The 23,660-nt window shown below is 32.9% G+C and overlaps 1 protein-coding gene across 1 annotated transcript in view; it reads right to left on the reverse strand.

Moving 5' to 3' along the window:
- LOC115877010 overlaps positions 1-23,660 on the reverse strand; it is a 50,864-nt gene that overhangs the window by 21,180 nt on the left and 6,024 nt on the right. The window contains exons 5-12 of the mRNA XM_030893072.1: positions 23,269-23,450; positions 18,173-18,378; positions 17,908-18,081; positions 14,053-14,168; positions 10,879-11,136; positions 7,309-7,525; positions 3,663-3,946; positions 1,457-1,633 (exon numbers count right to left, since the gene is read on the reverse strand). Of these exons, the coding sequence (XP_030748932.1) occupies positions 1,457-1,633; positions 3,663-3,946; positions 7,309-7,525; positions 10,879-11,136; positions 14,053-14,168; positions 17,908-18,081; positions 18,173-18,378; positions 23,269-23,450 (1,614 nt within the window). The remainder of the gene's footprint in view (positions 1-1,456; positions 1,634-3,662; positions 3,947-7,308; positions 7,526-10,878; positions 11,137-14,052; positions 14,169-17,907; positions 18,082-18,172; positions 18,379-23,268; positions 23,451-23,660) is intronic.

The raw sequence follows: 23,660 nt of genomic DNA on the forward strand, positions 1-23,660 counted from the left end.
GATTTTGGTCTTAGGGATATACAGGGTAACCAGGGTGTTCTATTATTCCGTGGATATAGAAGTACTAGGTATTTCTGGAATCAAAATAATTTTATTTGATACAATTTACCTCTATACAATTTATTTTGTGTACTCTGTGGTCTGTTTTTGTTTAAATGTTTTGTTCATTATTCATGTTGGGGATTTATCTTTAAATTAATGTTAATCGTTAGGCAACCCGTAAAGTCATAGAATATGTATTTCTTTTGCATAATCAAAATTGTCACTCTAAATTTTACATAACCAAGTTGTTACTCTAAATCGCTGCCTTTTTTAGACAGATGTCACTTGTCTTGTCATTATTCGAATTCTCAGAATGTTGTTAAATTCTAAAATAAAATTTTAATCAATTACAATTGTTTATCTCCATCATTTACCGGATTAATAATACAGAAATTACAAATAATTCATTATTTATAGTGATTTACAGTAATTTTATTAAATTATACGAATATTCTCGTTGATTATTGGTTTGAAATAAATATGACAGTGTCCTCCAATGAAAATGCGAGTTACTAACTCTAAATTCTAATTCTGAGCTGGCAAATGAGCTACCTAGATGCTTTACCTAGACCGTTATTCAGAAGCTACAAACCTATCGATGAAAATATGCATGAAATCAAGGTTGGTACAGGTTCAAGTTTATTATAGTGATTTTCTTAGCCGCGTATGACACAGATCGTTACCCAGTGTTGCCACAAGCTTATTTTTCATCGGGGTAGATTATCACGAGATAACGGTCTTGAATTTTTACTCCCAACACGCGTAAAGACCTTTCACTTCAAATCTTTATCTATTTCTTAAAGTTTGATTCCCTCTAACGGACAAACGAAGCACTTTTATAAAGAGATAACTTGTCTGCAATGAACTTATTTTGAGACCAAAAATGCGTAGTAGTTCTATGTCTACGGAATATTGGGACACCCTGTATATCACACGATGGGCGTTATCCTATACTAAGGCTCGTACTGGATACCAGATGGTGTTATGCTGTCATGGTATTGCTAGGGACTTGTTGCATGATACAAAGAATACAAGGTATGATATTGCGCAGGTTGGTCACTACGTCACTACGTCAACTTTTGGGGTTATGTCCTAATTCTTCTCTACTTTTGGTCTTTTTTTATTAGTGGCAATAGAACAACATGGATATTTTTTTGTATGGCGTATGACGTCACAGGTGGTATGCGCAAACTTAACGAAATTGGAGCCGCTATCGATCATACCTTGTTTTCTTTGTACCATGGACTTGTTGTGACTTGTTTGTTATTAAAATACTGGGGGTCATTACAGATCATAATGGAGCTGTAATATTAATCATAATAATTGTCTAGAGGCGTTACAGCCTTTTTTATGTATTTGGTATTCTAGCAATAACGCTGAAATAATGTTGAATTAAAAAATAAATAATATTTACGTGTGTGATACTTCATCGTGTCTGACTTTGACACTGTCCACTATTTTTAATTTCTGCACTTCAGTATCTTTTTCAGCTGATGTTACTGCCTTTTCAACTTGACCCTCTAGCTTGCTCAAATGTTTTATATAATCTTTGACTTCTTGTACGGAATAATTTCCGTCTTCAGAAAATAATCTAATGTGAAAGCGAACAAAATATTAGCCATTATTCTACAAGGTGGCAAGTCATCCGTTTGGAATCTAAATACTAATCACAGCGATATTTTTTATTATACCGTATGATCGAAAAAAAAACGGCGTCAGCGATGGCTATTAAATGAAAATCGCTGTCAGTTTATACAGGATGGCCGATCGAAAACGTTCCGCAAGGCATAACGGCCAGGGTATTTTTTTTTCAAAAAATCCAAAAACACGTCAATTTTGTTTGTGAGGGGGACAACTTTTGCCCCAAAAATGATTGCAAAATCTTTAACCCTCTAAGCGGGAGTGTCATTCCCCAACTTTTTTTCAAATGGGAAGGGGGGTCAAGTGGCACCGTAATGAAAAGAGCTTTCTATTCTCTATATTTCCCCGCGTCGTTTTTGAAAATCGGTCGAGTCATTGAGAAAATATGAAGGATTGAAAAGTTTATTTAAACATTTATCAGAGTAAATGATAAGGATAAATTTCTTCGACCAATTTGCTGTTTTTTCTTATTATTTCCAGATGTTTACGCATTTTTTCACTTGTCACAAAATTAAACGATCAGGTGCGGTAGTTGTTAGATAGCTGTTCTGTGACTTGTGCGTTGAAGTTCTTCTCAATATCGTTAAACTGATCCACAATAGAATTTCCAAAAATACCAGCCCACACCTTCAATTTTTGAGGGTTTTGTGTGTGCACCTCGTGAAAAACTCTGGGGTTGTCCTCAGCCTAGTACCGACAGTTGTGCCGATTAACTACACCGTTCAAAAAGAAAGTACACTCATCTGAAAAACACACATTAAACAGGAAATGATTATCATTCGCCACTCGTTCACTCATAGTTTCACAAAATTGCAAGCGACGATCAAAATCGTCTTCGTTGAGTTCTTGTACCAACTGAATTTTGTACGGGTGGTATCCTTTGGACACTTGTACGATTCACGCGCGCCGGTCTCATTGGCTAATTTTCTTGTACTCAGCGTACTATCCATGGCAACTTGGCCCAATACGAATACCTCCATAGCTTTATTTACTACAGGATTTTCCCTCTGCCTCTTTTTAATCATAACGGAACCAGTTTCGCGAAATTTTGCTACTAAAGGTACATTCAGGCTGAGAGCGTCGAGCGTCGCGTCGCGTCCGCCCCATTGAACTCCAACCCCGACGCTCAGCGGACGCCAGCGCAACGCCAAACGCGACGCTGTCTGCCTGAACGGTTTAAGTTAAGTGAATTGATTCCATTTCGACACGCGGACGTGACGCAAACGCGACGCGACGCTCGACGCTCTCAGCCTGAATGTACCTTAACTCGCGAACAATTTTGCCATAAAGGTGTTTGACAGAATAGCGTTCATTGAATATATGCCCAACCCCATACATTCATTATTTTTAAAATAAAGTTCGATAATTTTCACTTTTTCTGCAAGTGAGTACACCATAATTGTTAAAAAGTTTAACAATATTGAGAAGAACTTCAACGCACCAGTCACAGAATAGCTATCTAGCAACTACCGCACCTGATCGTCCAACCTTGTGGCAAGTGAAAAAATTCGTAAACATCTAGAAATAATAAGAAAAAACAGCAAATTGGTCGAAGGAATTTATCCTTATCATTTACTCTGATAAATGTTTAAATAAACTTTTCAAATTTCAATCCTTCTTATTTTCTCAATGACTCGACCGATTTTCAAAAATAAAGCGGGGAAATATAGAGAATAGAAAGCTCTTTTCATTGTGGCGCCACTTGACCCCCCTTCCCATTTGAAAAAGTTGGGGGATGTCACCCCCCCTTAGAGGGTTGAAGATTTTGCAATCATTTTTGGGGCAAAAGTCCCCCTCACAAACAAAATTGACATGTTTTTGAATTTTCTGAAAAAAAAAATACTCTGGCCGTTATGCATTGCGAAACGTTTTCGATGGGCCACCCTGTATGTAAATTTATATGGTAAATGTCATCGATCGTTATTTCCCAGCCAACTGGAAGCCGTTTGTTTTCGATCATACGGTAGTAGTAACCTTACTTCATGCTATTAATGAAGAGTATATTGCTTGCTTTAACTTTTTCGAGAAAATCTGTACATGCTGTTATATATTTTGAAAATGTTTCTTCTATATCCTTTGAACATTCCTCTTCTTTGGATTTTAGAACTCTAAAATAAGCATTTATCATTGAAGAACTCTGAACTTTGAGACATCTGCTTTCCAACTTCTGTATTTCTTGATTGTAGGTTTGGAATATTTCGTTACATTGTTCTTCGTATTCGGAATTCGATTCTTTTAAATGAAAAATTTGTCTTTCAATTGCCTGTAAAATTAGTAGTTTTCAAATAACAATAAACATATTGCTTTTGCTATAATAGCTCTGTTATAATTCTAGATTAACTGAAATAAAATAAAATTTTATACTTCAAATAGACACGAACATGGACAACACCTAAAATAAAAATAAAGACAACGGAAGTCCGAAATCCTTTTATTTTCAATACTGAATCATTGTCTACCACATTCAAAAAAGATATCATCATTCTATTACATTAAGCATTTCATCCTCATTAGGTACTATTCTATCATTTTCATTTATTAAAATACTATAATTATTCAACACTAAAAATGCTGCTTGGATATGGATTATCGTCAAGTCGCCAAAAATAATTTTTTTTGAGTGAGATGAGATGTCATAAACAGAAAGGAGAATTGATATTCTAGATTTGAGAGAGTTTATAAAACACATAGTTCTTTTATAAATACAATTTAAGCTGCAAAACATTCACTGAAATATTTCAGAACTGAAATTAAGTGAAAAATACGACTGTTATTAGATTTAGGTTTTATATAAGCGTCATATATTGAAATCCGAAGAACATATATTTTTTTATTTATTTAACAATAAATATCTATTTAGACAGGGTGTTTCAAAAAACATGCACCATCTCTCGTAGGGAGATTCCTTTTTATTCAAGGTGCTTTTGGCGATTCGAATGAAATTTTCAGGGTAAAAGTTACTATACCTAAGTACCGTATGATCGAAAAAAAAAACGGCGTCCAGTTGGCTGGGAAATGACGATCGATGACATTTCCCATATAAATTTACACATAAAATGACAGCGATCTTCATTTCATAGCCATCGTTGACGCCGTTTTTTCTCGATCATACGGTACCTACCGCATATTTTAATGCTAAAAATATGTCGACAGATTTACTAGGGACGTGCATATAGGTTATCGCTGGACTATTTTTCTAAAAAAGAAACATGTGCGTCACTGACTTTTTTCTCTTGATATCACCAGGCCAGTATACAAACGTTTCCTAGATATTTCCAAGTTTTCCTCGCTAAATATTCTCCAGAGGTAAAGGTACTAGTTAGTAGTGATGGGAAAATCCGATTAATTTCAATAATCGAGTACTCGAGTTTCAGCCGATTGCAATAACCGAGTGATCGCTCGAGCGAAATATCACTCCTATTTAAAAATACGGTTGTTCACCCGTCACTTGTTGTAAGTACTCGTTAACGCCAAGCGCCAAGCAATAAGTTGCGTGCGCAGTGATGAATGGCAAGTAGCAAGCGGCGAGCGATTCGCTTGATCGCTTGATTTAGTTTATTTCAAAGCATTGTCGATGTAGGTCGTAAAATTTTGTCCCTCAGATAGGCAACGGATAAATATACAGGGTGGTCCGAAATGTATTCCCGAAACTTCGGCAGCATATTCTGCAGATAGAAATAAGTATAAAGGTTCATAAAAATGTATGTCCTAAAATGCTTAGTTTTGGAGATACAGGGTGTAGAAATTTCATTTTTATTTCGATTTTTTCCAAATAATTTCTGAAGTAACGTCAATATTTGGATGAAAATTTGTGTCTGGGAGTTTTTTGACATGAAAAATTTGATTTTGACTCAATATGACTCCTACTTCTAGAGGGCGCCACCTACATATTTTTTTTAACTGGGTTGAAGAGTAATAACTTTTTGCCCGTACCTGTATAAAACTACTGAGTAAAAAAATATACATTTATGACGTTTTTTACGTAAAAAAGGTCTCTTCGTAAAAATCGCTATGAGTAATGGTTCTCGAGATATTTGGAGTCTCAATTATCAATACATGTCAACATTGACATAAATTAAACATGTCGACTAAATAGTTATTAAACTGAAATCATAAATTTGAAATAATTTTGTGTCAAAAGTCAACAGACACTGTTTTATCATCATTTTTTCGAAGAAAAATTTATGATCAATTAAAAAAAAAATAAAAAGTTTCCAAATTTATCATTTCAGTCAAATAACTATCTACTCAACATGTTTATTTTTTGTCAATAATGACATGTATTGCCTATTTCCATTTAAAATATCTTGAAAGGTAGTAGCTTGAGAACGGTTGCTCGTAGCGATTTTTACCAAGAGACATTTTTTACGTAAAAAATCACGGAAACGTATATTTTTCTTCTCAGTAGTTTTATACAGGTACGAACGAAAAGTTATTACTCTTCAAAACAGTTAAAACACATGTAGGTGGCGCCTGGCACACCCTGTACTTATATTTATACAGGGTGGGTCTTAAATAAGTGCAAATATTTTCAGGGCTGAAATATTTTTATTTCGATAAAAGAAACATATTTTCTCTTTACCTTTTTTTCAAATAAATCGAAAATAACCCAGATATTTTACATTTAAAATAAAAAAAAAAATGATTTTTCGCTCATATTTTGAGACCCGCTGTATATTTTCTGGGGTTTCTTTTTGTAAATTTAATCTACTACCTATGTTGCCATATTATAAAAATTTTATGTTTTTTAACTAAAAATTTAAAAAAAATGTGTGCACTATGTGCGCATATTTGAAGTGAAACTTCTTCTTACTTTCGTCTGTCTGTCTGTCCATCTGAAGACATAATTAAGAAAAATCCTGACGATTTCGTCCATTTAGAGACATCGGTTCGAAACGTGGATGGCGTCCTGTAGCCCGTCCCAATTATGCTGAAATCGACCCACATTTTTTTTCAATATCAAATCGCTAGTCACACCCTGATGGAAATGTAAACGAAACGTCGTATCCAACTTTGCAGGGTGGGACCGTGTGCACCGTCGCTCACATAGCTTACCCACCAAATTTGGTCGCGATCGGACGACATCAATTTCGACGTTTCGTACGTCAAAACTAACTGTCACAGTGACACGTGTCGTACAGGGTCAAGTTGGTCTTGGTCCAATCTATCGACATACCAAATTTCATTTAAATCGGACGATTTTTTTATTTGATTCATTGACGATGGAGTTTCGTAGTGCACGAAACGTCGTCAAAATATCATGAAAAGATAAGGCTAAAAAAGGGCGTCGTCAAAATATAGTGAAAAGATGAGGTTAAAAAAGATCGGTGCCATTTTTTTGTGACGCTTCGCGTAAAGCTAGCTCGTGTGTCGCGGCCTTAAATTTTTACTCCCATCGCGCGTAAAGAAGTAAGTTTCACTTCAAAAAAAAAAATTGCAAAAATTTTTTTTATAGACGTGTTTCTGGGGTCGAAATATACCACCCCTAAAAATATCTACACTTATTTAAGATTCACCCTTAATAAATGAACCGCCTCGCGCCTCGGGATTGAATGCGGTATTTTTGCGCAGACAATGAACATTGAGACATTTTTATTATTAACATTATTGTTTAATATTTTTTACTTGTCTGTGTTCTTCAAATCTAAATTTATGTAAATTTAGTTCATCCAGGCGTTCATCGTAAACGTAATATTTGCTTTTCATAAATCGCATTTTCACCACATTTAGCCTTATTTCTAGTCTGGTATTCAATCTATCAATTTGACTGTTAACCCATCTATCGCCTTGTTGCAAGTCTTCTTTTGCCAAAGGAGCATAATTTTTAATTGTTTCCCATAATCTGAAATCTTTTATTAAGTAGATGATGGAGAGCTGTGCCGTAAAGAAAACAAAACGAAACATGGAAAAATATAGGTAGACCATATTATATTTTAAGGTAACTAATGAGTAAATAAATTAGGTATTAGACTTTAAAGTTCGCTTAATACAATCATCGTTTTGGATCTTGCCTCTATCAACTTGACCATACATGACGATTGTCGATACCGTGTGTACAGAATAGCGCTCCAGTATATTTACCAGCATAATATACAGGTAAACCTGGTAGCTTTGAATAAAAAGCCTGGTGGATATTGCCATATTAGGAGAAACCGGGGGAATCCCGCGCACGCCGCTGTAGAAAAAATTGCAACTAGTAATAGACAGGTGTGAGGCTGGAAGTGTTGCATAAGCCATATGAAGTTTGCTCCAAAAGTTTGGAATAATTGCCGGCAGTCTTTAACCAATAATGAACATTTTAGTGCTAGATGGGGTTTTCATTTATCTTTTCGGCAATTTAATCGGTTGATAATTAGTAGTTCCAGTGATTATTAACAGCAGCTTGATTTTATCTCCACTTACCAGTGCACCTATACGTGTTATCGCAAGCGATTACCAATAAAATGTAAGTATTTTTCCAAAAATACATTTTTATGTTAATAAACGGCTCCCAGGGAAATACCGCGTTTAAATAACCGCGAAAAACAATAACAAATAATAACGCGCTGCGCCAACCGTTTTTTCCAACCGTCAAATCTAAACCAATGTCAGTGAAATCGCGCCCTAAACAACATTCAAAGATTTTAACAGCTACTCCACTTAAATCAGAATTGGAAACTATGGAAGAAGAAAGAAGAGAGAAAAAAGAAAAAAAAAAAGAAGCAAGTAATGTAAATATGAAGGAAAAGAGAAGAGACAAAAGGCAGAAAAGAGAAGCAAATATTGTATTGAAAAAAAGAAAACTCTCAACAACTTTAGAAAGTAAAAAAAAACAACAAGAAGCCAAAGCACAGTCGCAATTGTAAAACTTGGAAAATAAGTTCGTCATAATAATGCTTTTATTTATTCACTATTCTAATAAACAATATGCATTCCTTCGGAAACTCTCTATTTATTTATCTAGTAATGCTAAAACACTCTATTTGAAAGTCGATTAGAGAAAATAGTATGATTCATTGGCAAGTAATGTAAATATTTGCGATCCGGTAAAATTGTGATGTAAGAGGAGGCTTAGCTTGCCTGCGTGCCCTGCGGCAGGGCAGTAGTAGTCTAACCGGCAGGCTGTTGTGTTGTGTTTTGTCATAGAGCTGATATTTGGGGGTTGAGAGTCTTTTAACTATAAACGTTGCAAGGACTGTAAGGCAACGGGTCGTTTGACCAGAAGAAAACCTCTTGTGACGTCTTGCCTTCGAGGTTGGTCTTGAGAGTTTGAGGTCTCCCTTGTCTTCTCGATTGACACGATGCGGCGTTGGGGTAGAGAGACTAGTGAGGTACCCCAATTAGCTTATTCGATTGGGATGCGAATCTGTTTAGCGGCAGAATTGCGTCCGGGGAAGCCCCTATACTATTTCAGGTGACACTAGCTAGTTGTTGAAGATTATTAACCAATAGATCCGAATAATATTTGAATTAGATGGAAGGTATGAAATGTGATATATTGAATAGAATGTCAGTGATGTCAGTGGTTTAGAGGGCGGAGTACCCCCGGGTGAGTCACTATTTAATTATCAATTTTATCCAGATCAGTAAATGTTTGTTTTGTTATTTTCATGTACAATGAGAGAGTGCTTGCCAATGATCAACTAAATGGATATTTGAGGTGAATTTGCATTGTGAGACCCGGTTGAGTAAGCCCCAGAAATAAGCGATTTTACACAATATTAAGTTTGATGATGATACTGAACCTGAGAGTTATTCTGAAAGCGAGCTTTGTGTTGATGATGACTTAGACGAAGTTGATCCTTTCCCAAACCCTGAAGATGACATCTGTTTAATTTGCGGAGAATTTGGAAGGGACAACGAGGTCTGGTATCGCTGTAATTCCTGCTCAAAGTGGGCCCATGCTGATTGTAGTGGAAAAATCTACCTTTGTGACTACTGTTGCTAGGTAACAGTTTATTTTTTATATAAATATCTGCGTTAGAATGTTTTTTTATGTTAATATACAATAATGTATCTTTACGTTTGTTCTCACTACTGGGTTCTTCCCCCAGACCATGCGCGGTATTACCCAAAAGCCCGAGTAATACCGCGCAGTCACACATTTTTATTTTTCTTGTGTTAATAGGTACAACAAAACAAAAATGTTTAATTTTCAATGTTGCAATAGTTTGTATATTGTATCAATACTCCTCATACAAAAAATTACCTCATAAAAAAATTAACATCAATCTAGGAGCTATTTTGCTTATGTGCGCGGAATTCGCCCGGCTTCCCCTAAGTCAAGAAAAACATCTTGTCAAAAGATAACTGGTAAAAGAATTAGAATCTTGACATCATAGATAAAGGAAATAGATTGGAATGCCCGTCAAAACATATAATTGTTTTTTAAGAACAACCGCAAACAAAAACAGAAATAATTTTCTCTTGTCACTGCTGCAAATGCTTAACATAATATATTGCATAGATAAAAGAAATAGGTTTAGATTAAAAAGTGCCCATAAGAACAATGTAAATACTATTTGGCGCTACTCTTATACAACGGTCGCTCTCCAAAGCTTGTGATAATTTCGGAGCGGTTCGACTTTTTTCGGAATTGTGTCGCCAATTTTGTTTATTCAAATTTATTATTTTCTTTTAACTTTTTAAATAAAATTCAGTGTGTTGCATATATAAGAAACTTTATTTTATATATGACATGTATGACAAACCTATGAAACATTGGAAACCGACGTTATGCCACAATCCACGATGGTTTTTACAGTTCACACAGCTTTTTAAGGTTTGAATGCCATTTTTTCACAATTATCTCGGGTTTGAGTAAATAAAATTTAAATTAAACTAACAAGGTAGCGATAATTACTTTGAAAATAGACGCTTTAAACACTTTTCGGTATTTTTTCAATGAGGGCAGTTTAAATTTTGAAAGGTTTTATAAATTTTTGAAGATTCTGATTTTGACAAGAGAAAATTTATTTCTTTTCTTGTTAGCGGTTTGTCTTAGCAACCGCTATAGCGCGCTACAACGTATGTGCTCCAAAACAGTTCTCTCCAAAATCTAAACTTGTTTCCTTTATCTATGATATATTGTAAAGAGTCATATTTTTAATGAATCAACTGAATCTGCATGGGCAAAATCCCGTTTGGAACTTTTTGTCTGTTATTATATATTAAAACTAACTTTTAGACTGTAATAATAATAGTAATAATTGTTACCCGAAACCCCAATTAGTAACTGCGTCGACTTGAAATTTACAGTACCAAATTTGATTTGGTATCAGATCCTCATCATGATTGGCTATTTCGCTTGTTTGGCTGGCTCTTTTTCTTTGGATTTTAGGATCTTTTTCTAAATCGGGAGGACAGACTACTAAAAATCTATTCATCTCAGCAAGAAGGACGTCCAGTGCTAGATCTAGATGAATTTTATATTTTTTTGTAGTCGTTAATTCTGATTGGTATTGAGCTCTAATTCTGCAAATGCAAAGTATATTGTATACATAGTTAAACAGGGTATTTAGAACTAGACGTTATTTATATTGTATAAAACATATTATATCTAAAATTAACATTTATTTAAGTAACAGAATAATTTGTGACACGATTGTGACAGATGACAGATGATGTTCCCGAATTTAGTAACACGTAGTAGATAAAGAACGTAGTAACTTTTTTATTTATTTCTAAAGAGTAGGTACAATTTTTCAAGCGAACACACAAAACAGGTAATTTTAAATTTTGAACGTACAGCTGGTTCCAATAAACTTGAATACGATTTAAAACATATTTTTATTATTTCGGGCAGTATATTCTATGATACCAGTCCCCCATTTCTCTACTCTGAAAAATTTATTTGCCACTTTATCAAAATCAAAGTTGTTTTATACAATGTCATAATCACAGATAAAAGAAAATAATCTACTATTAAGATAGATATAAAACTTAATAGTAAAATTTTGGGTCAAAGCGCCTCTCCGTGTTTTTAGTGGAGACTACGTTTAACCCAGCGCCTTCGCCTTTTCTGCTGTAAATGTTTTTTATGTATTTATTTGAATTCAAAGGATTTATTTTTAAAGTTACACTGATATATTAGTATATCAGAGTAACTTTAATAAAACATAAGAATATATATATTTTACAATTTATTTTTTTATTTATTTTCATGTAAATGATCGTAAGTCGACTGGCTGTTTAATGAATAGACCGAGATTTATAGATTTTAAAGCGAACGAAAAAAAAATCAAACAACGAATACATACCATATATTTTCTTTTATCTGAGGTACATACCTTATCGTCTTTTGGAAACACGTACATTTTTGCAGTTTTGTTAGTTTCTTTGCAAGATGCAACACAACAAGAAAACATCATTTTTACAGTTAATAAATAATAAAACTATTTCTGACTATGATATTTAAAATTTAGATAGATAGAAAATTAAAAAACAAACGAGTATTTGCAAACGCAGGCCCAGATTCAATACAAATCAAAATTTTTCCTGCGAAAATCAGGCTTTTTTCACTGAAACGGTATTTTTTGATTTATCAGCAGTCATTGTCAAGTTGACAATATACAGGGTGTTTTCGAATTAGTCTAAAAAAATTATGGTGTGATTCCTCATGTGTTCTTCAAACAATTTTTATATAACCATTAGGTCTAAAGTACTTCCTTTCTGATCTACAGGGTGTTAAAAATTTAAAAAAATCGATTCTTTTGCTTAACATAAATGGTACACCACTGCTTTTTTAAAGAAAATAATTTTTTTTCTTGACTGGCCATCCTTTTTTAACAAAATTGATCTTTTGAGTTTTTCTTGTTCATCAAACGGTTGTCGAGAAAAAAATAAATATACTTATTAAGAGCCCGCCTTAATTCGTTTTCTAACGATTTTTTATTTTTTAGATTAATTAGGAAACACCCTGGATATGCATATCACAGGCAACCAAATAAACTAGTAACCTCTAAAAATTATTTTTCCTACCACTAGCGACATACCGTGTTTTTAGTGTGTACTAAATTATTTTATCAAAATTTCACCATATAAGTTTCCAGGCAATGGTCATAATAACCTTAACATGTCAAAATACTTGACACATAAATATACACTGCCCAAATATTCGGAAAAAATGTGTAAAGAGTCGTATTCATTTTTTTGGAACCAGCTGTACGTTTTGTATATGTTCTTATACAGGATCGCTGTTATATATGGAAACGGTCTATTATTAGGTAAAATATAGGAGGTACCGCAAAAAGTTATATATAAAAGTTATAGGGCATATAAATATCTATTAGCGGGTAATACATTTAAATATACAGGACCGGTCATAAAGTTGTGGCAAATCCAAGTTTCATTTTTTTAAATGGAACCCCCTGTATATTATTGCATATTTCGGTCCTTCCTTCAATTCTAAGCAAACATCGAAATACACACAATGTACCTCAAACCAATTGCTTCCGAGTTATTGACTTTTGAAAATATCACTTAAACAATTTGATTTAATTAATTTCGATGTACAGTTTCATTTAACGATGCCATTCTGCCGAAACTGTGATACTTAATAATATTTGACATTTGTTCTCAAGTTAGCATTTTTAGATGTATAAAATGAGAGTATATCAAGTCTGAAAATTACAAAATTTTCGTTTAACATTTTAATGCTTCAATTTATGTACATTGTGTATTACGATTATTGCTTAAAATTGAAGAAAGAATTGAAATATTCAATAATATACAGTTTTCATTTAAAAAAATAAAGTTTGATGTGACACAACTTTATGAGCGACCCTGTATACTTAAATTTACTAGTAGCTAATAGGAATTTAAAAACCCATCACAACAGTATTACAGTTTCTGCAGAATGGTATCATTAAATCAAACCAAACACATCGAAATTAATTAAATCGAATTGTTTAACTGATATTTTCAAAAGTCAATAACTCGGAAACGGTTGGTTTGAAGTACATTGTATGTATTTCGATTTTTGCTTAGAATTGAAGAAATAATTGAAATATGTAATAATATACAGGGGGTTCTATTTAAAAAAATGAAACTTTGATGTGCCACGACTTTATGAACGACCCTGTATACTTAAATTTATTACTCTCTAATAGATATTTAAAAATCCTATAACTTTTGTATAAACTTTTGCGGTACCTCCTATATTTTACCTAATAATCGACCGTTTCCATACATAAAAGCGACCCTGTATAAACAAGAGTTTTACTGAATTATTAACCATGTTAGCATCAGCAACAGATATTTAAAATTAACGTCACTCAGTGGTTAGTAAATCGTGTGTCTGAAACCTGAATTGTAATTATAGATTATATTAACTTTACTCATTAAAAATAAATTAAAATAAATTTTATACTCTAACAGAAGAAAACTTACAAGTCTTCTATTGAGCCCAAGTACTTGTTAAGCTCTCCGAAAGTTTTGTTCAGCTTCTCTTTTGTAGATTCTTGTCTCAAGGTGTCAATCAGGACGTTCAGTTTTGCATTGCAGGCCTAAAAATAAATTTATTTGCAACAAATTTCAAACTCTGTAAATAGTTTAGTAAACGGAAAAACGAAAAATACAAGAAACGACAAATGTTATGTTATTATATTCGATATATAGAGGGTGAGTCTTAAATAAGTGCGGATATTTTCAAGGGTAGTATATTGTGACTCCAGAATTTATATGAGTTTTTTTCAGAAAAAAATTAGAAATTTGGAATTTTTTTGAAAAAAAAATGGATTTTTTTAGTTTTTAGTTAAAAACATAATTTATTGATAATATAACAACATAGGTAGTAGATTAAATTTACAAGAAAAAAAAATAGAAAAAGTCCAGTGGTTCTCAAAATTAGGGCAAAAAATCATTTTTTTTTTATTTTCAAAGTAAGATATCTCGGTTATTTTGGACTTATTTGAAAAACGACAAAGAGAAAATATGTCTCTTTTATCGAGATCTACCATCCCTGAAAATATTTGCACTTCAGAGGACGCTGTATAATGTAGTTGTGTTATTTAGGTAGCAAGAACTTGACATCACACAAACCTGGAACAATCATCTCGTATCCTGGAAACTATATAAAATGGAAAAAGTGTGTGTATGAAAGTAATAAAAGTGCGACTTTGATTTTAGGGTGAGGACACACGAGGCGGCTTTTCGTCGACGCGGCGCGGAACACTGAGGCGGATGGAAAGTATAACGGGACAAAACATAAGTAGCGATGTTTGAGATTTAAATAAAATCTAAAAACGTAGCAAATGGTCTGATATACCGGGTGCGTCTCAAAAGTGGCTCACCCCTATAACTTTTTTATTTTTTCGGATAAAACAACGAAATTTGGTATGTTAGTATGTGACATAAATTGGGATTGATTGACGTATTCAATTGTTTTAGGTCACTTCCGGTTTCACCGGAAATGACTACAACTTTTGATTTTTAAATGGCACCCTCGGTATTATTTTACTTTATTCGATAGAAAATGACATTCTGAATCGAATGACATATCATATGTCAATTTTTGACATAGTCGCTCAAAAACAAATTCTATTTTAAATTTCAATCTAGAGTGCCATGGCTGTGTTAAAAACACTAATTTTTAATCAAGAAGCCTTGGAAAAATAGATTTGATCGTCTAATGTTTTTAGTGTCTTGTCCTGGCCAGTTAAAAGATGCCCAAATCGTATTTTTAATAGTATCTCAATTTTTTCAAATGGAACAAGGGTGGCTCATTAGCATATTTGGAAAAAAGCATTTTTTTAAGAATAATTTGATACCACACACTTGGTATTTTGACTCAAATTGTCGTTATGAACCGCATGTTACAATTTCAAATAAACCATACGCTAAAATGTCAAAAGTTGACATATGATATGTCATTCGATTCAGAGTGTCATTTTCTATTGAATAAAGAAAAAAAAATACCGAAGGTACCATTTAAAAATCAAAAGTTGTAGTCATTTCCGGTGAAACCGGAAGTGACCAATGACAATTGAATACGTCAATCAATCCCAATTTATGTCATATACTAACATACCAAATATCGTTGTTTTATCTCAAAAAATAAAAAAGTTATAGGGGTGAGCCACTTTTGAGACGCACCCGGTATAGTAACCATAGAGTTAAATTCATTTATTTATAACAACTTAATTTATTAATAAATAAATAAATACAAGATTGTTGTCCCGTTAGAATGGCCATCCAAGGCAATGTGCGCCGCGAGTTGTGCCGCCTGCGTAGGCTCTTCAATGGGACTTCAATGGTACAAAACACACAGACGGCACGGCGCGGCGGCGCACAGTGTAACGAAATCGGAAAATGCAGGACATTAGCCCAAAAAACAAAAAAATTAATTCATCGAGTTTTTTATATAGATGAATAAAGGACATCCCAGAGCCCCACCATGTGAGATATTTCTTGAGTTGACCTCTTAGTCGGGGTGTTATGGCGGGTTAAAGTTATGGTTTCCTTAATTTACCAAATCTGTACAAAAATTTCATACAATGAAATTTATTATTTTCAGAAGTTTCCTTGTGTTGTTCAATTCCAACAATTTTTTCCGTAAAGAGAGGTCTTTTACCAACACACCTGAAAAAAATGTCCCAATTTTTTTCAAGTCTAGTTTCTACATGTTTATTACGTCTTTCAAAAAAAACGCTTATATTCGCGCAAGATTATATATATATATATATATATATAAAATATCATAGAGTGAACCTTCTAGTATACTGTTACATATAAATTTCATCCACCTAGATCTGAACCTGTAGGAAAAAAATAAATTTCTTCGGCAATAATTACGTTTTCCATTGATTCGACCGTAGTTTTTATCCGTAATTTTTTGTGCTATAATTTCTTTATTGAAAAAGCTATACGCTTGCTATGAACATACTGAATGCTATTTTAGGGGCGAGGAACCATCCTCACATTGGGGTGGGGGACAGTTTTCATCAATTCAGAAAATCTCAACATTGGAGGAAAATTACTCAAGAGAACATTTTTTCAAACCGGCAATATTTTCTTCGATGAATATTCTCTTGAGTAATTTTTAATTTAACACTCAAATTTAACACTCCACCCTCAATGCTGCATCATTGTTGGTGCCAAACTATTAAAGATATATTGCACAACTTATTGATATATTCAGATCCTCTACTTTCACATCTGCGACCAAAGGACTCTAAAGATAAAAAAGTAGACTTGTTTCCGGAAGCGAAAGAGGTCTTGTATATGGACGGAGAAGAAATTGAGAATGATTTTTAAGCATGTTTTATGTAAGTGCCTTATATATTATGTTATTTTGGAATAATATACACCCTACATAAATTATCGCATCACTTATTAATTTGGAAAACTGCAAAGTATTCTTAAATTCTCTTGGTTAACAATAATCTCAAAAGTTATTTGCATTAATACCAACTTGTTAAGGAATGGAAAGTATATCATAACTCAGGCAGACCTTAGATTTAAGTTTTTTACATAAAAATGTTTGAAGCGTTTCAAGAATAAATACTACGAAAAATATGTGTTGCGAAATTTTTTGTGAGGTGTGTATTATGGTTTCCTTTGTTGAAGTTGAATACGTTTTTTTGGCATATTATCATATTATTTAATACTGTTAAATGATATTTGCCACTTGTGACGTTCTCATTGAACTTTGCAGTCTAATTTATCCCTGATTATTTGAATATTTAGGAATGTTGATTGATTTTTGACATATTAGCGGGAGATAAGTGATTGTTCGACAGTAATTTGATAACGTTTTTGGTCCATAAGAGCTATAAACTCTTCGTAAATAAAAAAATATACCTGTAAAGTCCTTTTATAAAACTTCGTATTTTTTTGACCTTCCATTACGCCTTTTTTTACTCTTTTCGCCCTGTAGCAAAAATTCCTAGTCGTATTATTTAATTTCTGTCAAAAAATGTCAGCAAGAATAGTGATAACTGAAGAAAAATGCCAATGTCCCACTATTTTAGTTTTCGTTACACTGTGCGGCGGCGACGGCCGGCGAGCGTATACAAGCGGCTAGGATCAAAGTGCCGACGCCGACGCCGACGCCGACGCCGACGCCGACGCCGACGCCGACGCCGACGCCGCCGCCGATTATAAGCCGCCTCGTGTATCCTTACCCTAAACCGCATAAAAGCCGCCACGTGTGTTTTGGTTTTTATAATCCTCTATAGTTAGGTAGATGGGTTTTTATTCGAAACTTGAATTAATTTATATAAATGGTATTCTAATTATTATTACCTGCATGTTGGTGTTATTAGACAAAATTGTATTATTCACATCTTTGTAAATCATTAACTGAAGCGCTTTAAGTCTGCTAAAATGTTTGGAAAACAATGTTGCTGCTAGTAAAAGCAATTTATAAGTCTCATCTATAGATTTCGTCATTTCGGCTACAAGATCATTCCAAGTTTTCTAAAAGAGAAATAAAATACGAAAATTTTCAACCTTAATTTAATTTGTTGGGGCTAAAGAGTATTGTCTTTTACTAGTATTAACTAAGTACTTGAAGTATTTTTATATCGATTTCATATTTTTCCTTTATTTCTTCTAAAGACGGCGTGTAGACTTCACACTGTATACTAGTTATCTCTTCCCTGTCTATAATATCGCCCAAAGCTTCTTCTACAGTTTTTAATTCTTCGAAAAATCGGTTGAAGAAAATGATGGTGGCTTTCTTAAAATTGGTTATAACGTTTTGAGCTTTCTGATCTGGAAATATATTACATACAGGTTGTTTCAAAAAACATATCGTCAGTGAAATGTGATAAACTGCTAACTCCATTATTCCCAATTTTACAGGAGAGCAAAAAACGGTACAAAAAAATATGTACACATGTAGGAAGTATTTTCATGCATTGATATGAATTTTATTTGCTGGGGAAAAATAAAACTCAGTATTTCGTGTTACATCATTTTTTTCAGACACAATAAGGAGATAGCAGATATTCGTCTTGCAAAAATAAGAAATAAAAATATACTTCTGGAGATAGCAACCTTTATTGTTTGAAATTTTGAAAATGGAATTGAATATTACCCAAACAGATTTAGAAGTAATCAATTAAATTTAAAAAATATGATATTCATAACCATATATTTATAATATCGTCGGTCTAGAAGCAAAACATACAAGTCCAAAAACGAATAAATTTTTAATGCATTTCTAAAGAACTGAAGTAGCAGCATTTTGGACTTAATGAATATGAAAATAATTTAAAAATTAAACTTTTAATTCTTAGAACATATAGTAGAATGCTTCCATGCTTATCCTAATTTTTATACAACGGTAGTAGACCGAGCTTGGAGAACAGTGCATGATTTTTATTACTTTTCTCCTTATTTTTTTAATTTTTATAAAAATTATGTATCATTTACGTGGAAAAACGTTGAAAAAATAAAACTGATTAGGTATTATGGAAATTCTTGTATACAAGTAAGTAATGTTATTTGAACTATTTATAGCACGCCGATGAATTGCTCGTATATAGAGAATTTCGTTTTTCCCCTTACCCTTTATGGATACCCCGTATTTACAGAACGGATCGACGTAGGGTCGGACTGGTCATATATTATATATATAACTATTAGGGGGGCCCCAGCCTCCGCGGACCCCTTTTATAATTCATTATTTATTCTTAACAATATTAGCTTTTGCATTGCATTATGGCATTTGCATTGCATTGGTTTACCATTGGTAGTTCGCTGATTTCTATACAGGGTGAGTCTTAAATAAGGGCAAATATTTTCAGGGCTGGTAAATCTCGATAAAAGAAACATAATATTTTCTCTTTACCGTTTTTTCAAATAAATCCAAAACAACCGAGTTATTTCTTTTTAAAATTTCCAATTTTTTGCTATAATTTTGAAAATCATTGGATTTTCTTTCTTGTAAATTTAATTTACTACCTATGTTGCCATATTACAAACAATGTATGCCTTTAAACTAAAAATTAAAAACATTTCCAAAATTTTTTTTAAAAAAATTTTCCAAAAAAAAATTTCGCAAATAACCCTCATAATCGTGTTTCTTGGGTCGAAATGTACTACCGCTAAAAATATTTGCACTTATTTAAGACTCACCCTATATATAATAGGGAAAAATTTACCAAAACGTAAGGCGAAAAAATACGCAAAAACTCCACACGGGCCCCTCCTTACGTTGCCCTTTGGCCTAGTGCGACCCTGGATCGACGTACTGTTCTAAAGAAACATACGAATAAGAATCCGTGTGTTTGCTTTAGTGTGATCGTAACGGAAATTACGGAGATAGCAGCATTTCGGCGGCTATTTCAGATCACTGGGAGTTAGCAGATATTATTGAGTTAAAATAGCAAATTTTCTTTAATGGGAAAAATGTATTTGCTTTCCCTACTTATAGAGTATTTTTTCTCTTTAAAATGGTATAAAAAAACTTATTAACGTAAAAATGAAGTTAGCAGGTTATCACGTTTCACTGACGATATGCCATCTCTCGTCTGATTCTGATTTGTTTCGTAACTAATTATAGATTTCTACTTGCATTTTTGTTTTTATTTACTACTTGTCAAAGATTAGATGTCAAAATTTTTAAATACGTCAATTTGACTTACATGCTTCAGTAGCGTCATAGATAAAGGAAATAAATTTAGATTGGAAAGCCCGTCAAAATATAGAATTGTTTTGGGTTGCGACCGTTGTACGCGATCTGGCGCTGCTATAGCGGTTCCTAAGACCAACAGAAATAATTTTCTCTTGTCAAAGTCAGAATCTTCGAAAATTATACAATATTCTAAAATTTAAACCGCCCTCATTGAAAAAATACCGAAAAGTGTTAAAGCGTCCATTCTCAAAGTAATTATTGCTATCTTGTGAGTTTAATTTAAATTTTACTTACTCAAACCCGTGATAATTGTGAAAAAGTGGCATTAAAAACTAAAAAACTGTGTTGTAACCATCTAACCAACTGTGAACTGCAAAAACTATCGTGCATCGTGGCATAACATCGATTTCCAATGTTTCATAGGTATCTCACACAATACATATGTCCTTATATAAAATAAAGTTTTTTGTATACAACACACTGTATTTTATTTATAAAATTAAAAGAAAATGATAATAAATTTGAATAAATAATATTTGGCGACATAATTCCGGAAAAAGCCGAACCGATCCGAAATTATCAAAAGCTTTGGGTCGCGACCGTTGCAAGAATAGCGCCAAATAGTGTTGTACATTGTCCTTATGGGCACTTTCCAATCTAAACTTGTTTTATTTATCTATGAGTAGCGTATCGGATGTTTGTGTTAATAAATAATTGTTATAAGTTACTGCTTTTTATTAGAATTATATATTTTTATAACCATTTTAATAATTTCCAACATTTATTGACAACGTAGAATAAAACAACAAATTATTGATTCTACCTTACATCATATTTTTATACGTTTCGAATAAAATTACACTGGCACTGATAAAGCGGGATTCAAGTCGGCCATTTTTCATCCCCATCGCGCTCACCTAAGTTTTTTGATATGCTTCTTCCTTTGTTTTTTTATTCAAAGTCTATTAGCGATTCGAATGAAATTTTGAATGACATTTTTCAAATAAATAAATTTTTCGATTCTGCTTCGTTTCGTAGCTACAGGATGTTTAGAGTCTTTTTTCGATTTATTCTAATTTTGTTCCAAGTACTTTTCTTGTTTCGAATGAAATTTTGAGGGTAAAAGTTGCTATAACTGCGACATATTTTAAAGCTAAAAAAGTGTCGACATATTCATCAGGGACGTGCATATGGGTTATCACTGGAATATTTTTTCTAAAAAAAGCATGTATGCCACTGATTTTTTTTCTCTCTATAGGGAAATAGTGTAAGCAGTTTAATGGCGATTAAAAGTTATCTCTTGATATTTTGTCGATTTCGGTCTCCTTGATGAGATAAACGCAATTTTATTAATTTACCTTGATCCAACTCTGATAGCAATCTTAAAAAAATAATATCATTAACTTGCGAAAGTTTTAAATAAGTACTCATTGATTCCTCATCAAAAAATATGAAAAACAGCTCCTATGAACAAGGGTATGAAAATGCATAGTTTTAGAGTTACAGGATGTTAAATCTTTTTAAAATTGGTTTTTTTGTAATTATCTTAGATACCATTATTTTTTTATTTGAAATTGCTGTATGTTGGACTAATAGTAATAATAACTAATATAATAATATTTAATAATAAGTTAGGTAAAATATATAATTTAATTTTATTTTTATTTTAATTTTATTACCTAATTGTGATTAATAAAATAGCGTTTATTTCATCAAGGAGGTCGAACTCTATAAAACATTAAAAGGTAACTTTTAAACGGCCTACACAATTTTTACATCAAAAGAAAAAAGTCAGTGGGGTACAAGTTCTTTTTTGAAAAATATTCCAGTGATAACCGATTTTTTTGAAAAATATTCCAGTGATAATCACTTTTTTAGCATTAAAATATAATAGCATTTATAGTAACTTTTAACCTCAAAATTTCATTCAAATCACTAAAAGTACTTGGAAGAAAATTATAGGTTTGTTCCAACCTCGCTGAGTTCAGGAACGGTTCCGTTCATGCGCATAGGGCTAAAAGCGTTCCAACCTTGATAGGGATCGTTCTCGAACGATTCTCTTCGCGGTCCAATCAATTTTCTGATCGTTATTGGAACGGTTTCGGAACCGTAATTTCGATACTTGCCAGTAAGTGGGAACTGACATGCGCAGTTAGTAAATTTTATCAGCTGATTGACATTTGGGCCGGGGCGTTTGCTTGTTTTGTTTTGTGGATTTATTTGGAGTTTAATGGGTTTTAGTTTTTGGTTCTAATTCTTTCTATACTTAGAAATTGTCTATTTAATTTAGTTAGGGTTTAACATTTTACAGTTCACACTTTTCAACAAAAAAAAAAAACGAATAGTAAACCAAGTGAAACTTACGAAAATTATCGTTTGTGTCCATTATTTATTAATGTTGGTTGTAATTTACCACTTTTTTCAGTTTCCACGGTTCTATACAATTAATAAGAATATCTGTGAAGAATATTTTTAAGGTTTGTTTTGTTTACATCTTACATCAAACAAAAAGTGAGTATATTTTAACAGATGTTTTGACAAGACAGATTAAAAACGGTTCGGAAACTGTTCGATTGTCAATCTAGAATCGTTCAGAAACAGTGCCGAGTTAACGCATGCGGACAGGGGCGGATACAGGAATTTATTTTAGGGGGGCCCAAATGTAGATTATGCTTTTTAGGGCACCATTTTTAACCCAAAAGTCTAATATTTGACACAAATTATAGATTTTAGGAGGGGGCAGACCCCATGGGCCCCCCCTCTGTATCCGCCACTGCATGCGGATAAGACTAGTCCCAATGATTTCAGAACGGTTCCAGAACCGTTCTAAAACTTGGGGTGGGAACAAACCTTATAATAAATCGAAAAATTATTAAGACTTTAACACCCTGTAGCTACGAAACAAATCAGAATCGGACCTATGTTGATATGAAAAATAAATCTTATTTTTACGTGAGGAATCTCCCTACGAGAGATGGCAAATGTTTTTTGAAACACCCTGTATAATATTAATACTATTTTACCTATTACGGCTAAATTGAGACGTAATTTTTTTAACCATTCTTCTAATGTCTCTTCTTTTGTGATTAAATCGAGGTTAAAAGAGCTTCTAATTTTTTCAGCTTCTCCCACGATACTTTCCTGATCATCTAGATTATTTCGACTCGAAGACAAAATATCTTTTAAAGTTTGATGCTTCAATTTACTGTACAGCATTATTAAAAAGTTAGAAACATAAATTTACTTAGTATGCAGGAGGCTCCAAGAAGAACAACAGTTTGTATTGAAATGAAATTGTGTGAGCATATGTAGATTAATTCAGGGCACTTTTTAAAAATATAGAGTTCTACAGGGTGTCCCCAAAAATATTACATATCAGTGTTGTGTTTTTTGTAATGGAACACCCTATATATTA

The sequence above is a fragment of the Sitophilus oryzae genome, unplaced genomic scaffold (assembly GCF_002938485.1).
Source record: "Sitophilus oryzae breed Bouriz unplaced genomic scaffold, Soryzae_2.0 scaffold_1059_pilon_pilon, whole genome shotgun sequence".
Classification (NCBI taxonomy): Eukaryota; Metazoa; Arthropoda; class Insecta; order Coleoptera; family Curculionidae; genus Sitophilus; species Sitophilus oryzae.